This window comes from Somniosus microcephalus, chromosome 27 (assembly GCF_052327205.1).
Source record: "Somniosus microcephalus isolate GS21.2 chromosome 27, FLI_Smic_1.0, whole genome shotgun sequence".
NCBI classification, from domain to species: Eukaryota; Metazoa; Chordata; class Chondrichthyes; order Squaliformes; family Somniosidae; genus Somniosus; species Somniosus microcephalus.
Window position 1 is genome coordinate 43,453,198 of NC_141013.1, and position 27,188 is coordinate 43,480,385.

At 44.0% G+C, this 27,188-nt stretch overlaps 1 protein-coding gene across 9 annotated transcripts in view; it reads right to left on the bottom strand.

Moving 5' to 3' along the window:
* zfand6 (zinc finger, AN1-type domain 6) overlaps positions 1-27,188 on the bottom strand; it is a 71,535-nt gene that overhangs the window by 21,350 nt on the left and 22,997 nt on the right. For 5 of the 9 annotated variants that reach the window (XM_085968908.1, XM_085968911.1, XM_085968906.1 and 2 more), the window contains exons 2-4: positions 22,062-22,224; positions 18,003-18,114; positions 9,589-9,684 (exon numbers count right to left, since the gene is read on the bottom strand). In XM_085968908.1, the coding sequence (XP_085825034.1) occupies positions 9,589-9,684; positions 18,003-18,114; positions 22,062-22,209 (356 nt within the window). In that variant the 5' untranslated portion in view covers positions 22,210-22,224. The remainder of the gene's footprint in view (positions 1-9,588; positions 9,685-18,002; positions 18,115-22,061; positions 22,225-27,188) is intronic. The other 4 variants (XM_085968910.1, XM_085968915.1, XM_085968909.1 and 1 more) reach the window with 3 other exon arrangements.

Here is a 27,188-nt window from a genome sequence, read left to right on the forward strand (position 1 = left end):
TGGATGAATTTTGGAGCATGTGCGATGCTGAGAGGCTCGTGGATAGCACGTTTAGCGAGTTGTTCACGCCTCAGGGTAGGGCAGCACAGGGGGTGACCATCAGGCGGAGCAACAAAGGCAGGCAGGTAGTGCAGGGAACCTCTGCGGACATCCCCCTTTCAAACAAGTATACCGCTTTGGATACTGTTGAGGGGGATGACTCACCAGGGGAAGGCAGCAGCAGCCAACTTCCTGGCACTGGGGGTGCTCCTGCTGCCCAGGAAGGGGGGAAAAAGAGTGGGAGAGCAATAGTGGTAGGGGATTCTTTAGTAAGGGGAACAGATAGGCGTTTCTGTGGCCGTAGACGTGAATCCAGGATGGTTTGTTGCCTCCCTGGTGCCAGGGTCAAGGATGTCACTGAGCGGCTGCAGGGCATTCTGGAGGGGGAGGGTGAACAGCCAGTGGTCGTGGTCCACATTGGTACCAACGACATAGGTAAAAAGAGGGATGAGGTCCTGCATCAAGAATTTAGGGAGCTAGGTAACAGATTAAAGAGCAGGACCTCAAAAGGGTGTAATCTCTGGATTACTCCCAGTGCCACGTGCTAGTAAGTATAGGAATGGGAGGATAGAGCAGATGAATGCGTGGCTAAAGAGTTGGTGTAGGGGGGAGGGTTTTACTTTCCTGGATCACTGGGCCTGCTTCTGGGAAAGGTGGGACTTGTACAAGTCGGACGGGTTGCACCTGAACCAGAGCGGGACAAATATCCTTGCGGGGAGGTTTGCTAGCACTGTTGGGGGGGGGGTTTAAACTAACTTGGCAGGGGGATGGGATACAGAGGGGAGCTGAAATAGGGGGGGGATGTGCTGCCAATTATAGAGAAAAAAACAAGTCAGCTTGGTAGACAGGGCAAATATATAAGGGCAAGGCTGGATGGCATCTATTTTAATGCAAGGAGTCTTGCAAATAAGGTGGATGAACTGAAGGTGTTGATAAACACATGGGAGTATGATATTGTTGCTATCACGGAGACATGGTTGAGGGAGGGGCAGGACTGGCAGCTCAATATTCCGGGGTACAGAATCTTCAGGCGAGACAGAGGGGGGGGGGGTATAAGAGGAGGGGGTGTCGCAATATTAATTAAGGAGTCAATTACTGCAGTAAGGAGGGATGATATATTAGCAGGGTCCTCTAATGAGGCCATATGGGTGGAGCTTAAAAACAAAAAGGGGGCAAGCACTTTGCTGGGAGTGTACTATAGGCCTCCAAACAGTCAGGGGGAGATAGAGGAACAGATATGTAGGCAAATCTCAGAGAAATGTGCAAATAATAGGGTAATAATAATGGGGGATTTCAACTTCCCCAATATTAACTGGGATAGTCAGAGTGTGAAAGGCTCAGAGGGTGTAGAATTCTTAAAGTGCATCCAGGAGAGCTTTTTGAGCCAGCATGCAGAAAGTCCTACAAGAGAGGGGGCGGTACTGGACCTAATTCTAGGGAATGTGGCCGGCCAAGTGGAAAAAGTGCTAGTAGGTGAGCACTTTGGTGATAGTGACCATAATATGGTAAGATTTAAGGTGGTCATGGAAAAGGACAGGGATGGGCCGGAAATAAAGGTTCTAAATTGGGGGAAGGCCGATTTTAATAGGATAAGGCAGGATCTGGCCAAAATGGACTGGGATCAGCTACTTGTAGGAAAATCCGCATCGGAGCAATGGGAGGCTTTCAGAAGGGAGATTGAGATCATACAATGGCAACATGTTCCCGTAAAGGTCAAGAGTGGTTCCAAAAACCACAGGGAACCGTGGATGTCAGGGGATATACGAGAATGGATTAGGAAAAAAAGGAGGGCTTTTGGTAGATACAAAAGGCTAAAGACGGAGGAAGCCCTAGAGGAGTACAAAAAGTGCAGGGGGATACTTAAAAAAGAAATTAGGAGATCAAGGAGAGGCCATGAAATAACACTGGCGAGCAAAATAAAGGAAAATCCGAAGATGTTTTATAAGTATATTAAGGGTAAGAGGATAACTAGGGAAAAAATAGGGCCCATTAGGGACAAAAGTGGCAATCTGTGTGTGGAGCCGGAAGATGTAGGAGGGGTTCTAAATTAATTTTTTGCATCTGTTTTCACTATGGAGAAGGACGATGTAGACATAGAAATAGGGCGGGGGGACTGTGATATGCTCGAACATATTAACATCGAGAGGGAGGAGGTATTGGCGGTTTTAGCTGGCCTAAAAATGGATAAATCCCCAGGCCCGGATGAAATGTATCCCAGGCTGCTGTGTGAGGCAAAGGAGGAGATTGCGGGGGCTCTAACACATATATTCAGGACCTCTCTGGCCACAGGGGATGTGCCAGAGGACTGGAGAACCGCTAATATAGTACCATTATTCAAGAAGGGTAGTAGGGAAAAACCGGGGAACTACAGGCCAGTGAGCCTAACATCAGTGGTAGGAAAATTATTGGAAAAAGTCCTGAGGGACAAAATTTGTCTCCACTTGGAGAGGCAAGGATTAATCAGGGATAGTCAACATGGCTTTGTCAAGGGAAGATCATGTCTGACTAATTTGATTGAATTTTTTGAGGGAGTGACTAGGTGTGTGGATGAGGGTAACGCAGTGGATGTGGTATACATGGATTTCAGTAAGGCCTTCGACAAAGTCCCGCACAGGAGGCTGGTCAAGAAGGTAAGAGCCCATGGAATCCAGGGTGCCTTGGCACATTGGATACAAAACTGGCTTAGTGGCAGAAGGTGATGGTCGAAGGTTGTTTTTGTGACTGGAAGCCTGTGGCCAGTGGGGTACCACAGGGATCGGTGCTGGGTCCCTTGCTGTTTGTGGTCTACATTAATGACTTGGATATGAATGTAAAGGGTATGATCAGTAAGTTCGCGGATGATACAAAAATTGGTAGGGTGGTAAATAGCGAGGAGGGTAGCCTCAGTCTGCAGGACGATATAGATGGGTTGGTCAGATGGGCGGAACAGTGGCAAATGGAATTTAACCCGGAAAAGTGCGAGGTGATGCACTTTGGGGGGGACTAACAAGGCAAGGGAATACACAATGAATGGAAAGACCCTAGGCAAGACGGAGGGTCAGAGGGATCTGGGTGTCCAAGTACACAGATCCCTGAAGGCGGCGGAACAGGTGGATAAGGTGGTAAAAAAGGCATATGGGATACTTGCCTTCATTAGCCGAGGCATTGAATATAAGAGCAAGGAGGTTATGATGGAGCTGTATAAAACACTGGTTAGGCCACAGCTGGAATACTGTGTGCAGTTCTGGTCGCCACACTACAGGAAGGATGTGATCGCGTTAGAGAGGGTGCAGAGGAGGTTACCAGGGCTGGAGCGCTTCAGCTATGAAGAGAGACTGGGCAGATTGGGTTTGTTTTCCTTGGAGCAGAGGAGGCTGAGGGGGGACATGATTGAGGTGTACAAAATTACGAGGGGCATAGATAGGATGGATGCTGAGGAGCTTTTTCCCTTAGTAGAGGGGTCAATAACTAGGGGGGCATAGATTCAAGGTAAAGGGCGGGAGGTTTAGAGGGGATTTGAGAAAGAACTTTTTCACCCAGAGGGTGGTTGGAGTCTGGAACTCACTGCCTGAAAGGGTTGTGGAGGCAGGAACCCTCACAACATTTAAGATGCGCACTTGAAATGCCATAGCATACAAGGCTACGGGCCAAATGCTGGAATATGGGATTAGATTAGACAGGGCTTGATGGCCGGCGCGGACACGATGGGCCGAAGGGCCTCTATCCGTGCTGTATTACTCTATGACTGCAACAGGACATAGAAAGGTTAGCAGAATGGGCAGATGGAACAGGGAGAGGCAATATACACTTAATGGCAGAGTTTTAAAGAGTGTGCAGCGACAGAGGGACCTGGGGGTTAATGTGCATAGGTCCCGGAAGGTGGCAGAACATATTGAGAGAGTGGTTAACAAAGCATATGGGATCTTGGGCTTCATAAATAGAGGTATCAAGTACAAAAGTAGAGAAGATATGCTGAACCTTTATAAAGCGCTGGTTAGGCCACAACTGGAGTATTGCGTCTAGTTCTGGTCACCACACTTTAGGAAGGATGTGAAGACCCTTGAGAGGGTGCAGAGGAGATTCACCAGAATGGTTCCAGGGATGGGGGATCTTAGCTACAAGGACAGGTTGGAGAAGCAGGATTTGTTTTCATTAGAGCAAAGGAGGTTGAGGGGTGATTTGATAGAGGTGTACAAGATTATGGCGGGTTTGGATAGGCTAGATGGGGAAAGGCTGTTCCAACTAGTTGATGGGACAAGGACTAGGGGACACAGATTTCAGGTTTTGGGCAAGAGATACAGAGGGGATGTGAGGAAAAACTTTTTTACGCAGCGAGTGAGGACGACCTGGAATTTGCTGCCGACGGAAGTGGTGGAAGCGGAGACACTCAATCTTTTTAAGGGGAGACTGGATAGGCACTTGAAGGAAATAAACTTGCAGAGCTATGGGGATAGAGCAGGGGAATGGGACTGACTGGATTGCTCGACAGAGAGCTGGCACGGACTCGATGGGCCGAATGGCCTCATTCTGTGCCGTTATGACTATGAGGTGCGGATCACTTCTCTCATTTTCCCCACACCTTCAAGTTGCTGACCTTCCCTAATTTTTCCTTCCGAACCAAATCCAGTTTGTATCTTTCCTGGTTATGTACTTATGCAGAAAATAGTCTTGAATGCATTCTATAAATCCCTCCCTATTTACTCCTCTCTCAGACGTGTTCTTCAATCTTACAAATAGTTGAAGTCCTCCATTGTTACTGTCCTATTTCTACACACCGAGCGTCTCCTTTGATTTCTTTCGAACAAGTTGACAATCTGCAAAGGCCCAATATTTCTTAGCTCAACCCAGGGACTACCTGTACATTATATTCAATATCTTTCCTTTCTAATGCTGAAACCGCTTCCGTAATAAGTATTGCTGCAACCCATCTCTTGTGTTCTCGATCTCTTCTAAAAGCTACTACCTGGAGTGTTTATGAAGCCAAGTTTCAGTTAAAGCAATGTTTTCTTCCCAATGGCAATTGTTTCTCATTCCCCAAGTTTATTCTTTACACGTATTACATTAGTGCGTGTACACTAGAGCCCTTTGGCACCTTTGCTCTTTCATCGCTACTCTTTTTCATAGGGTTATACTTTTTTGCTCCTCTTATCCCCTGTCCTTGGGGACATCAACATCAACACTTTTTATTGGCTCCCCTCCCCCCTCTTTCCTCAAGTTTAAGTCCAGCCCCACCACCCAATTAATCTCTATTGTTTGAGTTATTTAGATGGTGCTGCAGACGGCTGAATTACTACAGCTTTGGGTTACATAGAATATATGGCACAGAAACAGGCCATTCGGCCCAACCAGCACGGTGGCATAGTGGTTAGCACTGTTGCCTCACAGCGCCAGGGACCCGGGTTCGAATCCGGCCTCGGGCGACTGTCTGTGTGGAGTTTGCACATTCTCCCCGTGTTTGCGTGGGTTTCCTCCGGGTGCTCCGGTTTCCTCCCACAGTCCAAAAATGTGCGGGTTAGGTTGATTGACTATGATAAATTGACCCTTAGTGTTAGGGGGATTAAATACGTGGGGATAGGGTGGGATATGTGTTGGTGAAGGGGTTACGGGGATCGGGTGGGATATGTGTCGGTGCAGGCTCGATGGGCCGAAATGGCCTCTATCTGCACTGTGGGGTTTCTGTGATTCTGTGAGTCCATGCCGACCTTTATGCTCCACTCGAGCCTCCTCCCGTCTTTCCTCATCTGTCAGCATAACCCTCTATTCCCTTCTCCCTCATATGTTTATCTAGTCTCCCCTTAAATGCATCGATACTATTCACTTCAACCACTCCCTGTGGGAGCGAGTTCCACATTCTCACCACTCTCTGGGTAAAGAAGTTCCTTCTGAATTCCCTATTTGATTTCTTGGTGACAACCTTGTATTGATGGCCTTGAGTTTTGCTCTTCCCCACAAGTGGAAACACTCTCTATCCACGCTATCAAAATCTTTCATAATTTTAAAGACCTCTATTAGGTCACCCCTCAGCCTTCTCTTTTCAAGAGAAAAGAGACCCAGCCTGTTCATCCTTCCTCGCATATCCTTTTTATAATATGGCAACCAGAATTATACGTAATACTCCAAGTGTGGTCTAACCAAGGTTCGATACAAGTTTAGCATAACGTCTCTACTTTTTCAATTCAATCCCTCTAGAAAAACCCTAGTGCTTGGTTTGCTTTTTTTTATGGCCTTGTTAACCTGTGTCGCTACTTTCAGTGATTTGTGTATTTATACGCCGAGATCCCTTTGCTCTTCCACCCCACTTAGGTTTGTATTTTCCAAGTAATATTTGACCTCCCTATTTTTCTTACCAAAATGTAATACCTCACATTTATCGGAGTTGAATTTCATTTGGCAATTATATGCCTATTCTTCAAGTTTATTGCCTTCTTGTAATTTGTTGCAGTCCTCCTCAGTATTGACTATCTCCCCTCCCACAATTTGGTGTCATCTTCAAATTTAGAAATTGTGTTTTTGATTCCAAAGTCTAAATCGTTAATATAAATTGTGAACAGCAGTGGTCCCAGTGCTGATCCTTGTGGAACACCACTTCCCACCCTCTGCCACTCTGAATAGCTACCCTTTACCCCACTCTCTGCTCCATAAAGAACAAACATTTGAAGCACCACTCAAGTGTTGTGCGTGGATCATCTCTAGATTACTGCTCTTGACCATGCCAAGATGAAACAATTTGAGCCAGGACAAGCGGTCTCAGCCCGGGACTCCACAGTGCTTTTACAGTTCATAGAATTCACAGCCCAACAGAGACTAGGAGTTGGCACAGACAGCAAGGAGGGCAATTTACAGTCTACAAGTGGGGGGAGGGGGGGGGGGCGGGGGGGAAACCCAGTACAATTAAATTGAGTGGGAAGGGAAAGCAGATGGAAATAGGGAAAGAAACAGTCAATTAAATGGTGAAAAAAAAAGTCCAAATTTTCAAGCATTATGCTAAAAGGATTGAGGAGTTGTTGTTCAGAGAACAGGTGAGAGATAAGCTGCACCTGTCTGACATGTTGTGGCGCAGTTAAAATTTTAAATAAAAATGAAAATTCTCTTAGTAAATTCAATGTCTGCTCAATTTGTCAAAACTGACTCTAAAATCAAAAACAACTCTCACTGTAATGGGGTGGGAGGATAAGAAGAATTCTACATAAATACAGGGTTGAAACTTTGTACAAAAGTTGCTCGGTTTGAAACATTAACAGTAATAATGAATAAAGCACTACAACCACCTCCTGCAGCTCCTAACTGATTACCAGATTTGAAACATTGGGAGTCTGTTCGTCACCCGAAGATCCATAGAAACACAATTGTGGCTACGAAACAAATCAAACTCGAGCAATAAAATGGGCAAATGCAGCCTCTCAAAGTACAGAATTTGCCATCTATCAGCAAAGCCAAAAATAATACAAAGATGCAATAGTAACGGTGCTTAAATATTCTCCACTGTATTATTGCACAAAGGCCTTGGGGTAGTTAGGAAACTAAACAAACCGGGGGAGTAGATATACAGGATTACAATAAAATTCAGAATTCTATTGGACTCTGTTCCTAGATAATAGGTTTCTATTGCAATCTTTCCAACACAAGGATATAGGGAGGTCGAATTTAATTTCCCTTCGACTCCATTTTTAGCTTTACAAAGTCCACATTCTCTTGGCTTCTGTCCCCCACCCCCTCATAATTGACAACATTTTCATTTTTTTTTGTCACATTCAGACACAAAATAAAAGACAAAACACTCTTGGGGGGGGGGGGGGGGGGGGGAACTTCAGTTGGTTGCGCCTCCAGTTAGCGCCTTAAGAGGGCGCTAACGGGACGCAAAGCAACTAGCACCCGGGCGCGGCACTGCCCACGCCTCCCGCAAAATTCAGCGGGAGGTTAGTGGTGGCACTAACCGGTAGCACCCTGCGGCGCTGCGCCGCTGGCGATGACGTCATTGGCATGCGCAGCGCCCCGGCCACGATCTTCGGGAGCGCCCCCTGACTTACCGCCGGATGCTATGCCCGACGGGGTCGGGGGGGGGGGGCATACCTGCGGCCGGGGAGGCGCAATTTAAAGGCGAGGTGCGGGGCGGCCATTTTTGTTGCTGGCCGCCTGCCAGTGCTCCTGTCCCAGACCTCCTGAAACGCCCCTCCCCCGCGGAGTGCTGGCTGCGCTCCAAGAGCCCGGCACTTCTCTCGAGTGCCGGGCTCTTTTGCCTGCACTCCCGATCCCCGGGGGCCCAGCTGGGCCCCAGGTCACGCTGCACACAAGGCCCCTTGCCTTTAAGAAGGGAAGGCCTGCAATACCGCAGCGCGACGTGCCGCAGCGTGTGGCACTGCGGCACATAAAGCGGCAATATTGACTCTCAGCGCCCCAAGAGGGAGGCGGGTGCTTCCAGTAGCGCCCCGCTTCCCTCTTGGGGTGCAACCACTCAATTTCCGGCGCGGGATGCTAATTTTTCCTAAAAGTAGCGCCCCGGCGAAGTTAGGGGCGCTACTCAATTTTTAGCCCCCTATATTCAAATCAGAGACCCACAAAAAGAAACCAAGTGGATCACGGTTCCTACAATTCATTCAGAGACCTCGTTTTCCACAACTAAATTAAAAACATTTCCCCGAGAGTAATCGTTTCATCAATTTCTTCTATTGTGCATGCTAATGCAATTTTACAAAAAAAACCTCCTTTTATTATTTGATAATTAACTCAACCAAACAACCTGAGCAGGCACATCAATTCCAAACGAGAAACATTTCCTAACTTGCAAATAGATTTCTCTTCAGTTGTTTAACAGTTAGGTCAATGCCCTGATACACTGTATGCACCAAGCATTTCACTCTTCTTGTACCTTGCCCTCTAAATTACAGCTGCAAGTTACAAACCAAAATTTTTTTTTGCATCATTGTCCAAATTTTGAAGTTCTTGTGCCTGTTTTACACAGGTATACATTTAATTACCCATTGCCTGTAACTAGAGTGAAGATTTGCTGCAAGTAGTTTTCTTTGTGGAAATATCCTTACTGCAGGGGTAAGATTGTTATTGAAGGCTATTTCACACATTAGTTGTTCAATACATGCAAAAGACTCCGTTTTAAAACTGAGAAGGTTAAGAATCATGTTTAAAATTTTCATTACTTAAATACATTTAATGAAGTTGTACATTTCACATGAAGGGCTCTTGCAAGGCACGTAACCAAGATTGCATAAATCCCATTAGGAAGAATTAGAAGCTAATTGGAGAGTCAAAAATGTGACACTGGTACAATTGTCTTCATAAAAATTGCATCAAGATGGGCTCATCACTAGCATAGTTCTACTGTTAAAAGCTCACGAATAATCATGGAGGTTGACCTCTTGCTGTGGAGAAGATCAGCTTACACCTTAATGGGGAAAAGCTGAGCCATTCACAAAGTGCTCCAATGCCATAAATTGGTTTCACTGCACACACAATACCCATTTCATCATTCCCCAAAATCTTAGTTTCTAACTTCCTCCTACATTTTCCTTAATCCTTATTTAGTTTTCCCCCCCTTCTAGCCCCTTTTTTTCTTACCTCTTCCTTCCCTTTCTTCCCTCTCTTTTAATAGATCTTCCCTTCTTCTCTTTTTGCTTTCTTCCCCTTTTCCCTCTTCCCATTATTGGTTGTGGACTGAAGGTTGAGTAAACATACAACAATTCATGTATTCTTTCTCCATTTATTACCTTACTATATTAACTATTTCTTTTAAAATCAGATTGATAAAAAAATGCAACAGCAAAAAATACAAATAGCTTACTCCATATAAATAAGAGCTATTGTAGCTTTAATAAGAGTTATTTGATAATGAGCTAAAAATAGTGTCCTATAACTGGGATTTTCACAAGTGCATGATCCCTTTAATTCTCATTACTTTTGCACTTTTTTTGATCAGTTTCTTTTTGGAGGCTGTGAGGGGCGAGAACAACGGTCGATTATAGAATTCCCAACTCTGGAAAAATCCATATTAAAGATTGTATTTCAGCGATTGCCATGTGGCCAGATTGACCTGCTGGGTCATGTGGCTCCAATCCATGGTCTCTAGGATACAGCAACCAATACCAGTGGCCATAAAGTAACACCCAGGGGCACTAACCCATCAACATGGTGGTGGGAAATGCTTTACTCTGCGGTTTTATTAGAAGTGATAACCCATTTAATCAGATCCAACACCTCCAGTAAAAGAGAGTAAAGAATTTCAACAAACATGTTAAAACATTTGTATGCTAGTGCTCCAGGGATCTAACTTTAGGGTCTTTAATTTGATGAGAACCACAGATAAGGACACACAGAACCAAGGAAAACCATAAAACTCAAGATATTAACTAGTGGAAAATACCTCAAAACAAAAGACTTTGAAGAATTAAAAATTATTTTATAAAGAGGCAAAAACATGTGCCTGCTTTTGTACCGCTTTAATTGGCTTTTACTTTTGAACTTCCTGCACCCAAGGAAGATCGGGAATGGAAATCTGGGAATAAGGAGTTGTGGCAGCATTAAACAAGTAGTGGGTGGGATAGGAGAAGCTGTACTTCCAATTAAAGGTAAAGCTTTAACCCAGCAGCATATTTCTGTAATTGAGGCCAACGGGCATCCTTGTTAAAATCTTAATTCAGGTGCAGGATGGAACAAAGTAGGAGGCTCCATGAATTTCAACAGAAGCTAGAAATGAAAGCAATCGCTATAGTGCTGTGCTAATTTCAGTCATGGGTTAACTTCAGAAGTTTATGACTGGGCATTACTTATGGCAGATTGCTCCTTCGTAAAAGGTATTGCCCAAGATGTCCTTTTGTCATCAAAGGATCCAACCCCCGTATGAATTTGCCATTTCAAGATCACATCCAAGAATAAGGGATCGGGACTCAATATTGTGTAAAGCATCCTCTGGACAAAAACCATTATTGGTTTCTATCTGCCCAGTTCTTTCCCATACCATCTAGTTAATCCACAGTTAGAACATTTTCATTTATGCTGAACTGAGCACTTTGAATATTCCTAAGGTTTGAAAGGAAGGTAGAGGAAGTACTGTACAGCATGACCTTCTTAAATCTAATGAAACTAAATCAAACTTGGGTTTTTAAAAAGTGTTCAATTAACTTTTTCTTCAACTCACCCGCCCAGCAGTTAAGCCACATTTTTAAGTCACATTTAAAAAAAAAATCATTACTGGGATGTAGGCATCACTGGCAAGGCCAGCATTTATTGCCCATCCCTAGTTGCCCTCGAGAAGGTGGTGGTGAATCGCCTTCTTGAACTGCTGCAATCTGTGCAGTGAGCTGCTCCCACAGTCCTGTTAGGTAGGGAGTGCCAGGAATTTGACCCAGCGGTGATGAAGGAACGGCGATATATATTCAAGTCAGGATGGTGTGTGACTGTGAGGAACTTGGAGGTGATGGTGTTCCCAAGCACCTGCTACGCTTGTCGTTCTAGGATAGAGATTGCGGATTTTGGAGGTGCTGCCAAAGAAGCCTAGGCGAGTTGCTGCAGTGCATCTTGTAGATAGTACACACTGCAGGCACGGTGCGCCGGTGGTGGAGGGAGTGGGTGTTTGAGGTGATGGATGGGCTGCCGATCAAGCTTTGTCCTGAATGGTGTTGAGCTTCGAGTGTTGTTGCAGCTGCACGCATCCAGGCAAGTGGAGAGTATTCCATCACACTCCTGCCTTGTGTCTTGCCGGTGGTGGGAGAGGCTTTGGGGAGTGGAGGCAAGCCACTTGCCACAGAATACCCAACCTCTGACCTGCTTTTATAGCCACAGTATTTATGTGACTGGCCCAGTTGCGTTTCTGGTCAATGGTGACACTCAAGACATTGATGGTGGAGAATTTGTCAATGGTGATAGATAGCATTGAAGGTCAGAGAGAGATGGTTAGATGCGGTTGTTGGCAATGGTCATTGCCTAGTACTTGTGTGGTGCAAATGTTACTTGCCACTTATCAGTCCAAGCCTGGATGTTGTTCTCATTTTGCTGCATGTGGGCACAGACTGCTTCATTATGAGGAATTGCAAATGGAACTGAACACTGTGCAATCATCAGCAAACAGCCCCACTTCTGACCTTCTGATGGAGGGAAGGTCATTGATGAAGTAGCTGAAGATGGTTGGGCCTAGGACACTGCCCTGAGGAACTCCTGCAGTGATGTCCTGGGGCTGAGATGATTGGCCTCCAACAACCATAACCATCTTTTTTGTATTAGGTATGACTCCAGCCAGTGGAGAGTTTTCCCCCCAATTCCCATTGACTTCAGTTTTACTAGGATTCCTTGCTGCCACAATCGGTCGAATGTTGCCTTGATGTTCAGGGCAGTCACTCTCACTTCACCTCTGGAATTCAGCTTTTTTGTCCATGTTTGGACCAAGGCTGTAATGTGTTCTAGAGCCAAGTGGTCCTAGCAATACCCAAACTGAGCATCAGTGAGCAGGTTATTGGTAAGTAAGTGCTGCTTGATAGCACTGTCAACAATACCTTCCATCACTTTGCTGATGGTTGAGAGTAGGCTGATGGATGGATTTGTCCTGCTTTTTGTGGACAGGACATACCTGGGCAATTTTCCACTTTGCTGGGTAGATGCCGGTGTTGTCGCTCTACTGGAACAGCTTGGCTAGAGGCGCGGCTAGTTCTGGAGCACAGATCTTCAGCACTACAGCTGGAATGGTGTTAGGACAGTCTTTGCTGTGTCCAGTGCGTTCAGCCATTTCTTGATATCATGTGGGCTGAATCAACTGACATCTGATTTTTTAATTTTATTTATTCATTCATGGGATCTGGGCATTGCTGGCAAGGCCAGCATTTATTTCCCATCCCTAATTGCCCTTGAGAAGGTGGTGGTGAGCTGCTTTCTTGAATCACTGCAGTCTGTGTGATGACGGCACTCCTACAATGCTGTTAGGTAGGAAATTCCAGGATTTTGACCCAGTGACAATGAAGGAATGGCGATATATTTCCAACAAGTCAGGATGGTGACTTGGTGGTGGTGGTGGTGTTCCCATGTGCCTGCTGCTCTTGTCCTTCTAAGTGGTCGAGGTCGCGGGTTTGGGAGGTGGGGACCTCAGGAGGAGGCAGAGAAGGATCATCCACTCAGCACTTCTGGCTGACGATAGTTGTGAACGCTTCAGCCTTGACTTTTTCATGCAAATACTGGGCTCCGTCATCATTGAGGATAGGGATATTCATGGATCCGCCTCCTCCTCCCATTAGTTGCTTAACTGTCCACCCCATTTGCGACTGGATGTGGCAGGATTGCAGAGCATTGATCTGACCCATTGGTTGTGGAACTGCTTAGCTCTGTCAATAGCATGCTGCTTGCGCTGTTTAGCATGCATGTAGTCCTGTGTTGTAGCATCACCGGGTTGGCACCTCATTTTCAGGGATGTCTGGTGCCGCTCTTGGCGTGCTCTTCTACACCCCTTATTGCACCAGGGTTGGTCCCCTGGCTTGATGGTAATGGTAGAGTGAGGGATATGCCAGGCCATGAGGTTAGAGATTGTGGTCGAATACAATTCTGCTGCTGCCGATGGCCCACAGCACCTCATGAATGCCCAGTTTTGAGCTGCTAGATCTGTAGACCTATTCCATTTAGCACAGTGGTAGCGCCACAACAACATGTTGGGGAGTGTCCTTAAGCGTGAAGACAGGACCTGGTTGCCACAAGGACTGTATGGTGGTCACCCTTACCAATACCGTCATGGACAGATGCATCTGTGACAGGTAGATTGGTGAGGACAAGGTGAAGTAGGTTATTCCTTTGTGTTGGTTCTCGCACTGCAAGTCTGACAGCAATGTCCTTCAGGACTCCGCCACCTTGGTGATGGACACAAGTCCCTTAACCAGAGTACATTCTGTGCCCTTGCAACCAATGTTCCCTCGAATTTTGTTTTGGGTACATGGCTCCTTTAAGGGGCTGTGTGGCCCATTCAAATTTCCGTGCGTGCGCCGTTTTTCCATTGTGAAGCCGGCAAGCGGCCTGCGCGGGACCTCCAGACAGCTGCACGGCCGCGCTGCTCAACGGGAACATTGCTTGCAACCCTCAGTGCTTCCTCCCAAGTGGTGTTCAACATGGAAGAGTACTGCTTCGTCAGCTAAGGGATGGCAGTAGGTGGGAATTAGCAAAAGGTTTCCTTGCCAATGTTTAACCTTCACGGGGTCAAGAGTTAATTTTGAGGACTTGCAAGGCCACTCCCACTCGACTGTATACCACTGTGTCCCACCTCTGGTGGTGGGACAGGACATACCCAGGGATAGTGATGATGGAGTCTGGGACGTTGGCTGATATGATTCTGTGAGTATGACTATGTCAGGCTGTTGCTGGACTAGTCTGTGGGACAGCTCCACGAATTTTAACATTTGGGGACTATTGCCAGTGAGGAGGACTCTGCAGGGTCGACTGGGCTGAGTGTGCCTTCTTCGTGCCTGAATCTGATGCCTAGTTCGAAGCCGAGTGGTTTGTCCAGTTTTATGCTTTGTATCCTTTTTTTGTCGTAGCTTGACACAACTGAGTGTCTTGCTAGGCCATTTCAGGGGGCAGTTAAGAGTTAACCACATTGGTCTGGGACTGGAATCAAATGTAGGCCAGACTGGGTAAGGACAGCAGGTTCCCTTCCCTCAAGGACATTAATGAACTAGTTGGGTTTTTACAACACTCAGTCAGCTTTGTGGTCACTTTTACTGATACCAGCTTTTTATTCCAGATTTATTTTTTTGATATACATGAACTGAATTCAAATTCATAAACTGCCATGGTAGGATTTGAACTCACTGGATTATTAGTCCAGGCCTCTGGATTACTAGTTCAATAGCATAACCAACTGTTCCACTCGAACAGATTTGTAATGAGAAAGGAAACATCTCAGGATTTATAACTCCAAAACCTTCTATTTCCTACCAAACGTTTAGCAGCAAAAGACATGAATTCCTGCCACTCGCAATAAATTTTAGAAGCGTAACCTGTTAAGGCAGTGTTGAAACAGAAGTAAAACCTAGTTAAATAGCATGTACAAAACAGTCTGGCTGCTTGATGCGTGCAAGAACATACTGCACGAAAATCAGAAGCGCATCTTCAGTGCGCCTTAATGGACAGAAGGACTGAACAAACTTTCCAGATATTAAATCTTCAGAGATTCCCCGTTTACATTTTCTTCCTGCAATTTCCAGCTCCAGGGCCAACTTTTATTGTTCAACAGAATCGGAGTTTTGCCCAAGGTACCCTCAATATCCATTGAGCAGGATGGGTATTGCATTGCTGAAGGCTCTGTACACCTTCAGCTTTGCTTTCCATTGAAGGTGATGGTTGGGGAAAACAGTGCCCTTGTTTTTCTTAGTTAGTCTCAGTCAATTCTCCTGGTTGGTCAGGAGGTGCTATATTGTTATTTGTACACCCAATTGTGGTGGGTACAGTATTAAAGACAAAAAGATTTTCATATTAAACTTGAACACTGGCAAATTAAAAAAAGATTGCATCGATAATAGCATAAGAGAGAAGAGATATTCTCTCTCCATTCCACTTTTGATCAAGATAATTTCACACACGTCTGCAGAAAATTTTTTGTAGCATCTTTTGGGACATACAATCATTTTTAAACTCAATATAGATTGCATTTAAAGCCATATCACTGAAGTGTGATTTGTGCACTGTGAGGCATCTAATCTAGTTAACGGACAGTGTTCAAAAACACTCAATTCAAATGCAAAAATGCTTCAAACTATATAGTGAAAGAAATCCAGAGTCTGCCACTCATCACTTTCACAGGCTACATAAACACTTCTGTCACACTGACTAATAGAATAATTTGACCTTACGTGCTGCATAGCATTTTGCAAGAATAATTTGTGAATTAATATTATTCACAAAGCAGCCATCGAATTGGTAGTCTCTAAACAGAGTTTACAGCTTCAAAACGCTGCACAAAACTTTGCAGGATAATGGGAGTCTGGTGAGTGACTCATTCTGATCTTGTCTTCAGCCATCAACATAGGCAAGAAGCGAGTAGGCAGCAATGGGGCAGAATGTCCCCCCTCCTGCTCTCTCGCTTGGGGAGACAGGACAACTGTAGCACCCTCCTGTGTCCTGGTTGAGATTCAACACAGACCAGTGATCAGAGCTGGGGCCTCAGTATCAGACCATAAAGTGCATTTGCTCACCTAGCACAGAGTTGTTTTTAAAAAGTATATAATTACCTGAAGTTAGACAAGAAAGAAATTAATATGTCAGAAGAAAATGAACTGATTTAGGAGATTCTATAAATCTCAGTTCACATTATTTAAAGCCAAATTCATCAGCAGGCAGCAACACAGTAGCTCGGTTTTATCTATTTGGATTGATTGTTAAAAAAAAAACTTAATTTAAGATTCAGTAACTATGGTATTTAATTTGAGTTTACTGCAATACTGCTTAGCAAAAGCAGAACTCTTTACAGAAAGATATTTGCACATTTAGTTAAAAAGCTTTCAGGAAGGTTTTTTTGGGATGGGGGAAGAAGTAAAGGGTAAAAAACATGAAACTAGCAAATGTCAGAGAAACAAAGAAAATAATAGTTATAATTCTTTGGAAAGAGATCAGACTTCTATTACCAGGGTAAAAGCAACACGTGGAACTGGGAACAAAATACTCTATTCCCAGAAAAGATTTTCAGGCAGATGCACATAGCACCAACATTCATTTTTAATAGCACCTATAACATAATAAAAATATCCGAAGATGCTTTGCGAGCAGTAACAGTAGAATTGGGAGAGATGACATGTCATGATTGAGGAGATTGTTAAGAGTAGGAGAGAAGTGGCAAGGTGAAGAGGTTTAAGGAGGAAGTTCCGTCAGTAGGGCTGAAGTAGCTGAAGGGTCAGTCACTTTGGGGCTGTGCCCTTCACTCCTAAAGGCTGGAGGTAGTTGTAAAGATAGGAGTAAGGCACAAGGCAGTTGTAAGTAAAGACAATGATTTGATTTTGCTGCGCTGGATGACAGGAAGCCAGCGGAGGCGATGAGAACAGTGGCACGGGGTGAGAAGGACTTGGTGTGGAACATAATGTAGGCGGTGGAACTTTGGATGAGTCAAGAGTTAGCGTAGGATGAAGCTCGGGAAGATGTTGACAAGGACGTTGGAGAAATTGAGTCTTAAGGTAACCAAAGCATACATTAGGGTTTCAGTGGCAGTGAGGGCGAGGTAGGGCTGAGGCATGCAATGTTAGAGGTGGAAACAAGTGGTCTCGATGAAGAGAGTATGGGGTTTAAAGCTCAGCTCAGCACACAGCCTGAGCAAGCAGCTAGGGAGGGGGATGGAGTCAGCGGGAAAGCTGTGGAGCAGTCAGGTTGAAGTCACCGTATGTATGTGTCCTAGGATGAATCTGAAAAGAGGAAGATGTAAATCCGCTCAACATGGTCAAGCTAGATCTGACCATAGGTAAGTAGCCAGTTGTCTTCAGACTGGAGAGTGCTGAGGTGAGGACTATACCCAAACAAAGAGTGGGAGAAGAGAGTGAGTGGCTTGGAGGGATGGGAGCATTCAAGAGAGAACCAAAGGAGCTGGTGAGTCGCAGCATTGTGCTGGGTGGAGGATCAGAGATAACTAAACAAGGGTCGATTATTCTGCTGTTGTGGATAAGGGGGCTGGCACAGAGACGTTGTTTCCAGTGACCCTATGCAAAAGCAGCTAAAATGTCTGCTCTATTCAACAAGAACAGAGTAGGACCAGTAGAAATCAGCAAGTATATACATCTCCCTTTGTAATATTCAGGTAACTAACCCTTTGCTAACTTTTAGAATAAACTGACTTAGTAAGATTGTTAACAGGTACACTTGCTAATTATGAAAATTTACTAATATAGTTTACTACATAAATATATACTTGATTTCGATATTTTTGATTAGGCGAAAAACAGTTCAGTCCCTGACGTTCCTTATTGTGATTAAAACAGTGCCTAAAGTTTCACATAAATTACCCAGCAGCTAAATTGTTTAATTACCTTGATTGGCCAGATGTGGAGGAGGAGGAGAATGATGATGGTGCTTCTGGGGGGTTCCCTTCTGTGCATGGAACAGGATACACTTCTGTTAAACTGCTCAAATTGGCAGATGCTGTACAAGAACAAATATAAATAAATTATACTGTGCAGTACTTAACATGCAGTATTGTGAAGAAGGTTAATATAGTGTTATTATAATAGCTTCTATTCTTCATACTAGTCATGAATAAGGGCAGCTGGATGGTTAAATGATTAGTGTCAGCCATGGCTCAGTGGTAGCACTCTTGTCTCCGAGTCAGAAGGTCATGGGTCCCACTCGAAACTTGAGCACATAATCCAGGTTGACATTTCAGTGCAGTACTGAGGGAGTGCTGCACTGTCGGAGGTGCCGTCTTTTGGATGAGAAGTTAAACTGTAGCTCCGTCTCCCCTCTCAGGTGGACGTAAAAGATCCCATGGCACTATTCGAAAAATAATAGGGAGTTCTTCCTGGTGTCCTGGTTAATATTTATCCCTCAACCAACACCTAAAAACAGATTCTCTGGTCATTATCACATTGCTGTGCGCAAATTGGCTGCCACATTTCCTACATTACAACAGTTTCTGCATTTCAAAAGTTGTAAACCGCTTTGAGGCGTCCTGAAGTTGTGAAATGTGGAATATAAAGACAAGTTTTCTCTTTCTTTAAATATGCTCTGATTCTTACTAGCAAGCAAACATATTTTACAGTGTAAAGTTATTGCCAGCCAGTTAAAAGAGTGTAAATGTCATTACAAAACAGTAGAACACTAATTTTCTGAAAATATGTATTTTAAAGTTAGTTGCTGCAATTATGAACATTTGATGGGATTGGACAGCACAGGTGTAGGTATGTACGCTCCATCTTGTATTCGAGGAGTTACCAAACGCAGCCATGCAGTTAAGAGGAATCACTGTGCAGATGTCACATGTGCCCCACAGGAAGCAAGAGAGGGGGAGGGGGGAAAAATAAAGGACCCAAAGTTTGTGTATTTACACACATTTCCCAATGGCCAGCTTTAAAGCGACACTGCCAAAGGCCCACCTGTAGGTCACACTCTCTGGCAACAAGGCAAAATAAATTTGGCAATTGGTTTTCTTGAAATGTTAATACATCGTCATATGTAATTCACAGAATCACAGAAACCCCACAGTGCAGATAGAGGCCATTTCGGCCCATCGAGCCTGCACCGACACATATCCCACCCGATCCCCGTAACCCCTACACCAACACATATCCCACCCTATCCCCGTAACCCCACGTATTTAATCCCCCTAACACTAAGGATCAATTTATCATAGCCAATCAACCTAACCCGCACATCTTTGGACTGTGGGAGGAAACCGGAGCACCCGGAGGAAACCCACGCAAACACGGGGAGAATGTGCAAACTCCACACAGACAGTCGCCCGAGGCCGGATTCGAACCCGGGTCCCTGGCGCTGTGAGGCAACAGTGCTAACCACTATGCCACCGTGCTCTAATTCTCTGATTAAAACACAAAAATGGAGTAGTTGAATCTTATATATAATTTTTTTTTTGTAAAGTTATGTACTAGGGAGATTTTTAAAAAACAATGAACAAAAAAGGTTAAAAGCTAGAAGTGTTATTGGAGTTATTAAAGGATCTTCGATATTACTGCAGGGATTTGTAATGCGGCCAAGGATATTGCTCTCCCAAATTCATCTTTCGAGTCACATCATCGCCTGGCGAACCGGCAAAGTGTTTTCCAAGGTATCCTTAAACTCAATGAAGACTGCCACCAGTAAAAGCACAACATTGTCGGTAGTGCAGTTAGGATATTCATGGACAAGGAGATAAAAGCTTGTAAAATTTTTATCCAACTATTGCTTTAACTACTTTTGTAAGCATTGCAGAACTTCTGGTCAGTGCACAGTATTTTATTTTGACTCCGATGATAAGGACGAGTTCTATAGATGTCTCCAGGCGTCCATCACATTGGTACTCCAGAGGAATCGGCTCTTGCGATTGGGAGACTTTCATGCTGAATTAGGAACCAGCAGATCAAACTTGGCCAAGGCCACTGTAGCCGATGGCCATGGACAACTAGATGACAATGGCGAGGGACTTGCTGATATCGGTGCTGCCCATGGCCTGCTGTTTTTCCCAGAAAACACCATCCACAGATACACATGATACAGCAATGACGCAACTAGCTAAACAGAAAATAACCTCATAATTACAAATACTTGCTGGCATGTAGCTGATAATGTCCGGAGCTTCGTAAGCACCAAGTGGCAACTCATACCTTTGCCCTCTTGTGGCTTATGTAGCTCAAATTAAAGAAAATAAACTCATCACCCCAGAGGCTCAGCCAGTAAACAGTTTGAGGTCAAGAAGCTTAAACCATCATCAGTAAAATGTAATTTCAAAGCTGAACTGCCCAATTGGTTCTGGCGCTGACAGAGCTCACAGCTGATGCGGAGACAGACTGGGCCGGGGAGGTCGACGCTCTAGGTGACCCAAATGGATCAGTGATGAGGCGCTCTATCTGGTTGAGCGCTGCTGCATGGCAAAACTCAACCAGCTACCACAGCTCAGGGAGCCAAGACAACAGAGAGAGACAAGGAGGCATACCTGACACGACTTTAAGAGGCAGAAACAGCAGCACAGCACAACGACAACCGAACATCATATGCAATAGTGAAGAGACTGCAGAAAAGAGACGCTCAGCCCTCAGGTGGCCCTATAGCAGCAGCCTATTAACCAATTGCAATGACCAACTAGAGCCATGGCGGGAGTACAGCCCTGAGCTGCTTAGATCCACACCCAGAATTCCACCTTCAGGAGCTCATCGATAGAGCCAAAAACGCAAGAGTCATCTCATCAATATCCAGCAAGACCTCCCCCCCCACCCCGCCCTTGAGATTAAAGAAGCCTTAGCCAAATTGAAGAATGGAAAAGCACCCGTAATACGTGACATCACTCCAGAACTCCTACAAAACTTTGATGAAGGTACTATCAATTGCCTGCATCAGCTATTTACATAAATATGGACTGATGAAACTATTCCCCACCAGTGGTGCCAAGGCATCTTTGTGTATTTTTACAAAGGCAAGGGATCCCAAACAGACTGGCGCAACTACAGGGGTATTACCCTACTGCCAACAGTGCCCTACTACCCCTCACTCCCACAAAATTCCCCCTCCCACACTCTCTCCTGAAGGCAGTGACCATGATGGGGGAGGGGGGAATTCCATAGGTGTCAACGGTTCTCCTGTACCTGACCATTCTTTACTTAACAGCATGGACAGTCAGCCTGCGTCAGCAGACAGTGCAACAAGACAATCTAGTCAACTCATGCAAATATCATAAATTTCAACTGGGGAGTTGGAATTCATTTATAACCATCACCTGAATATAGATTAAACATTTGAAATTATTCCGATATATATTCCGGGTAAAAAGAGGCTGGGGCTGTTTTCTGCTGGCAAAGGTATACTATGTTTGACAAGACTACATAGTTAGGAGCGAGTTACAACCTGTGCTAAATCAAAGTGTGAAAGCAAAACTTAACACTTTTATCATCTGAACATAGTGGTGTTATTCCTTGAAAACATTCACTATTTTTAAATGATGCATCAAAAAAATAACAAATTAAATTTGAAAGCATAGAAGGTACATGACTTGAACATTAACTAAGCAGAGGCCAATCACTCCCCAAGAGGGGAAGGATCGCAATAATTAATCAAAGAAAATCGCGCGCTGCCTTGTGACTCAAATTAAAGAAAGATTCACACGACTGCGTGGTACCAGTGAACATCACAGCTCTTATATACTGGAAATCAATAGCCAGCACCTCTGGAGGATACTGGATTCTGTGATGAAGTGGGATTAGTTTTCAAACTTGGGACAAAACCTCTCCCTCAGCCCCAGTGTAGCTTTAAGTAGGAAGGTTGCAGTGATTCTAGTGGAAGCTGTAACCCATAAGCAATTAAAAAATGAATTCAGTGCAGACTGCTTAAAAAACACATTAATTTCAGTTACATGCTACATTTTTGTTGAGCAAGAAGGTATTTACCAGGACTGATTCTGCCATTATTGTTTTGCCTTTGAAGAAAATCCTTATAGCAAACAGAACACATGCCATTCGTTCGCGGGTTCCCATAAAATCCACAGCCAGTGGTACACAGCATAGGCACTTGAGTCTGATTGGTTTCTTGAGCCATGTTCCTCCAACAGACCTTGCAAAAGAAAGTTAGAAACTGTTAAGAGTCACGTCCACAAAATATGACAGATACAAAGTCAGAAACTCATTGCTGTTGTAGGTTGCACTGACCTCAGGGCAAACAGGCAAGTGGAAAGAAAATTAGAAAAAAAGCAACTCTCAAATCAGTGTTCGTAGAACATACATCAGTGCTATACAATTACAATTTTCTTCTCCTTCCCAAGGCCTTAACTCTTTGCTGGAGTAACGCACCCTCTAATACCTTACACAAGCAGCCATTAGCAGGCAAGGTTCAACAGCAAATGCTTGCAGGCTATTCAATTCATGGGGTGGGAGGCATTAAAGTCGAGCCCAGTCCTGTGCTTTATCTGTACTTTAGTGTATATAAAATTATGAGGGACCTAGAGTGGATAGGAAGGGCCTATTTCCCTTAGCAGAGAGGTCAATAACCAGGGCACATAGATTTAAAGTAATTGGTAGAAGGATTAGAGGGGAGTTGAGGAGAAATGTTTGCACCCAGAGGGTGGTGGGGGTCTGGAACACTGTCTGAAAGGGTGGTAGAGGCAGAAACCCTCATCGCACTTGAAGTGCCGTAACCTACAGGGCTACGGACCAAGAGCTGGAAAGCTCCGATTCTGCTGGCACAGACACGATGGGCTGAATGGGCTCCTTCTGAGCTGTAAATGTCAATGATTGATACACCCAGGGGTAGTTAGTAATGAGCAGGAATTCTGACATTACACACTAGCCCTGGGGCACCGAAGCCCATTACAAAACTGGCCGAGACGAGCTGTCCAACACACTCGGCACGAGCCACATGCGGCTAACTGGGAATGCAGATGTGGCTAACTGCATTTCTGATTAGCAAAGTGAGTAATAGGCACTGTCGGGGGCATGTGATCTCAAAACTCAACCGCATGGTGTATGCGTGTGTATTTGTTGGTAAAATGGGGAGATGAAAAGTAGTGTGTGTGATTGTTTTATCGTCGTTGAGTGCTTTGCTTCCTTGGTAAATGCATGGCGTAGATGTTAGTTAATATACACGTGAAGTAGATTTAGCTGTATTGTGTGTGTATCAAAGGTGTTTTCTGCTAAAATTACTGCATGTGGCGAAAACAGTATCCCAATAGCCACACCTGTTGCTAGTCAGTGATTTCCATTGGACACTGTGCTAATCCATCACTGAAAGGGAACCAAACTTTGACCCTTTCTGGCCCATATGGTTCAGCTATTCGGAATAATTCGGCTGAATCATCAGGAACTGAATTCTTGGCGCAAATTCATTATTTCTTTAAAACATACATTTAAAACTAAATCCACTTTTCTTATTGTAAATAGCACAATTGTGACAGTGTAACATAGGTGAAAGGGTAATAAAGAGAATAGTGACATAGCAGCCAAGGCACATGGCATCACATAACAGACACATTAGGTTTTGCTTTGGGGGGGGTGGGGGAATGGAAGAGGAGAGAGATAGGGTCATTTTCAGGTTGGCAAACTGTAACTAGCAGGGTGGCACAGGGATCAGTGCTGGGGCCTCAGCTACTTACATTCTATATTACTGACTTGGATGAAGGGACCGAGTGTAAAGTCGCCAAATTTGCTGCTGATACAAAGATAGGTGGGAAAGCAAGTTGTGAGGAGGACACAAAGAATCTGCAAAGGGATATAGGCAGGTTAAGTGAGTGGGCAAAAATTTGGCAGATGGAGTATAATGTGGGAATATGTGAGGTTATCCACTTTGGTAGGAAAAATAAAAAAGCAAATTATTATTTAAATGGAGGGAGACTACAAAATGCTGCAGTACAGAGGAATCTGGGGGTCCTTGTACATGAAACACAAAAAGTTAGCATGCAGGTACAGCAAGTAATTAGGAAGGCTAATGGAATGTTGGCCTTTATTACAAGGGGGATGGAGTATATAAGTAGGGAAGTCCTGCTACAAGGTATTGGCGAGACCACACCTGGAGTACTGCGTACAGTTTTGGTCTCCTTATTTAAGGATATACTTGCATTGGTGGCAGTTCAGAGACAATTCACTAGGTTAATTCCTGAGATGAGGGGTTGACTTATGAGGAAAGGTTGAGCCTATACTCACTGGAGTTTAGAAGGAGGAGAGGTGATCTTACTGAAACGTGTAAGATTCTTGACAGGGTAGATGCAGAGAGGATGTTTCCCCTCATGGTGGAATCTAGAACTAGGGGGCATAGTTTCAGAATAAGGGGTCGCCCATTTAAGACGGAGGAGGAATTTCTTCTCTCAGAGGGTCGTGAATCTTTGGAATTCTCTACCCCGGAGAGCCGTGGAGGCGGAGTCATTGAATATATTTAAAGGTGGAGATTGACAGATTTTTGAGCTACAGGGGAGTCGAGGATTACGGGGAGCGGGTGGGAAAGTGGAGTTGAGGCCAAGACCAGATCAGCCATGAACCCATTGAATGGCAGAGCAGGCTCGAGGGGCCAAATGGCCGACTCCTGCTCCTATTTCTTATGCTCTCCTAGGTGTCACCAGAAAATAAGCCACATGCCGTTATGGTAAGTTATTTATTTACTAATGAAGCTTTATTTATACATATCTAAAACCAAAAGTTATTACAGAACTAAGAGGGAGAATTCAGTGACCAAGAAAAACACCATGCTTCATTTCCACTGCCAGAGTTTAGAGTGTTGGGAGGTTTGAGGCATTTATAGTAGCAAACAGTGGACAAAAGCATTCATTTGGCTCCTACTTGTAAAAGCTGTAAGTAACGATACCAGTTGTACAGTCAGTAGCAAATAGTACAACTAGCACATGTGGACTAGCAACTGAACTAATTGGACATCTTTCCACAATTTCAATGCCAAGATAGCTTATTGATCCTCAGCTTTTCTAGGTTTTTAAGCTTTGAAAACTAAAAATTACAGCCGTGCCTGACAATTTGTTGGTTATTGTTGCTCTTAAAAAAAAACCTGAAATAAGCAACGTAAATAATGCAAAATGGAAATTTAGTGCAAAATTTAAATGACCACTAATTTGAATTAAGCAACTTTGATTAAGGAGGGACGGACTGTACTACACTTGAATCCTCAGTGCCTACTTAATTTCAAACAGAAATCATTTATGACTAGGCCACAAATATTATGAATATCCAGTTAGCCTCAGCTCATGGCAATGAAAATCTCAGGGATTTATGCAGCAAGCATTGTTGTTAGTGTTCAGGAGTTCCCACCATTACAAAGATGCTACACAGCTTACTGGAGGATGCTGCTTTTTACAAAGCTCAAATAATCCAGGTTTAGGATCAGAAAATAACAGTGGGCCAGATTTTGCTGGAGCAGGCCACCTCAGTGTGTACGCCGTTAGTTCGACTTTTTCCTGCACCCTTCAGCTAGAAATTGTTTTGCCTTGTAAGGTGCTGGAAGTGCAAGCCGAAGGTCGAGAAAGAAACAGGAACGACGGAGGAGGAAATAGGGTGAATTCGAGTCAAATCAGGTACAGAAAGAGAAATAGAGAGGGGAAGAAAGACTGGAGTAAAAGAAACAAAAGGAAAATAAAAATAAGTTAAAAATGTAAGAATCTGCATGCAGGAATGAGCCTCAACAGTTTAAATTGTTCCCTTTCTGGGCCAGACAGGTCGATTGGCATCGCATTAACAATTATCACGGTCTAAGGGTACTTATGCTGTACCAGCTGTAACTTTCTGCAGTGTATTTAATTAGAGTTTAATGTGCAAATCCAAGTTCTTAAAAATAACAGGGAGGTTGAGGGCGAGTGACGCAAATCATCCAGCAACTTGTGGCGACTCACAATTCACAGGGTAGCTCTTCCTTGTCACAAGTTGCTGGACGATTTATACATTAATAACGGTGAATCCCATTAAACTCGCTGTTATTTTGTCAGCAAGCTCTGGGCCAACACATTGCAGATAGTTGTTGACTGTATTTTCAAACAAGGATAAAACGTAAATCAGAAACAAGCAATGGGGCACTAAAAGCTAAAATCACTTTACAGTTTTAAGAGGGATCACTTAGCTGAACAAAAGAGCTGAGTTTTAGATGAACTCCAGGAAACAAGTGCAACATGGCGAGTGCTTCAGCAACAAGCCTCATTTCAATATGACCATTTAGCAGCAACAGGGAGAATTAGTTAGAGGACTACAGCCATGATGCCACCTGCTACACACAAGCCATGTAAATATAAGCTGCATCTTTGCCCTTCCTCCATGAGGCTGCAATTAAATACACTCCTTTCGAGTATATTAGCAAGCTAGTTGTATATCAAAAAAATACCTCCGTTGTTCCGCCAACATGGAGGTTGAGAGCAGGAATTTAAAAAAAGGAAAGGGTGCAACTGAAACAGCTTTAACACAAAATTACTATAATAAAATAAGGGAAAAGATTGTGTAGAAATGAGTTAAGAAGGAATGTAAAAATATCTATATTAACAAAAGGTCGAGAAAGATTCAATAAAGTTAGGTTGGAAAGTGAAACTGTTAAACTCACTGATATAAAAAAACTCACTGATATAAAAAAAGGTATAGGATGATATTTCAGTAGATTAAAAGACACCAAAATTAGTTCAAATCCAGAAAGATTAAGAGAGAAAACATGTTAAAATAAATCGGAGATTTTATTGGATTATATTTTAAGAACCTCTGGTTAAATTAATTCACTTGAAAACAGCACAGAACTAGCAGGTACTATAGCCCAAATTACAAGATATTCTAATCACTGCAGTTTCACACTTGCATTCAAACAGCTTCCTCACTGCAAGTGTTATTTAACCAGCTCCTCCCACTGTTAAACCAGCTTCTTTTACAGTCAATCATGGATTGCTATTAATATTCATCTCAAAGCTTGGTAAACTATTTCAGCACACATATACAGCTTCCATGAGGTTTATTCATCCAGGAACTCTAGTTTAAAATGGATTGTGGCTAATTAACACCAAGTTTGTCAAGTTAAAACTTGTTTTCTTGAAGTCAGCAGGGAATTACTTGAGA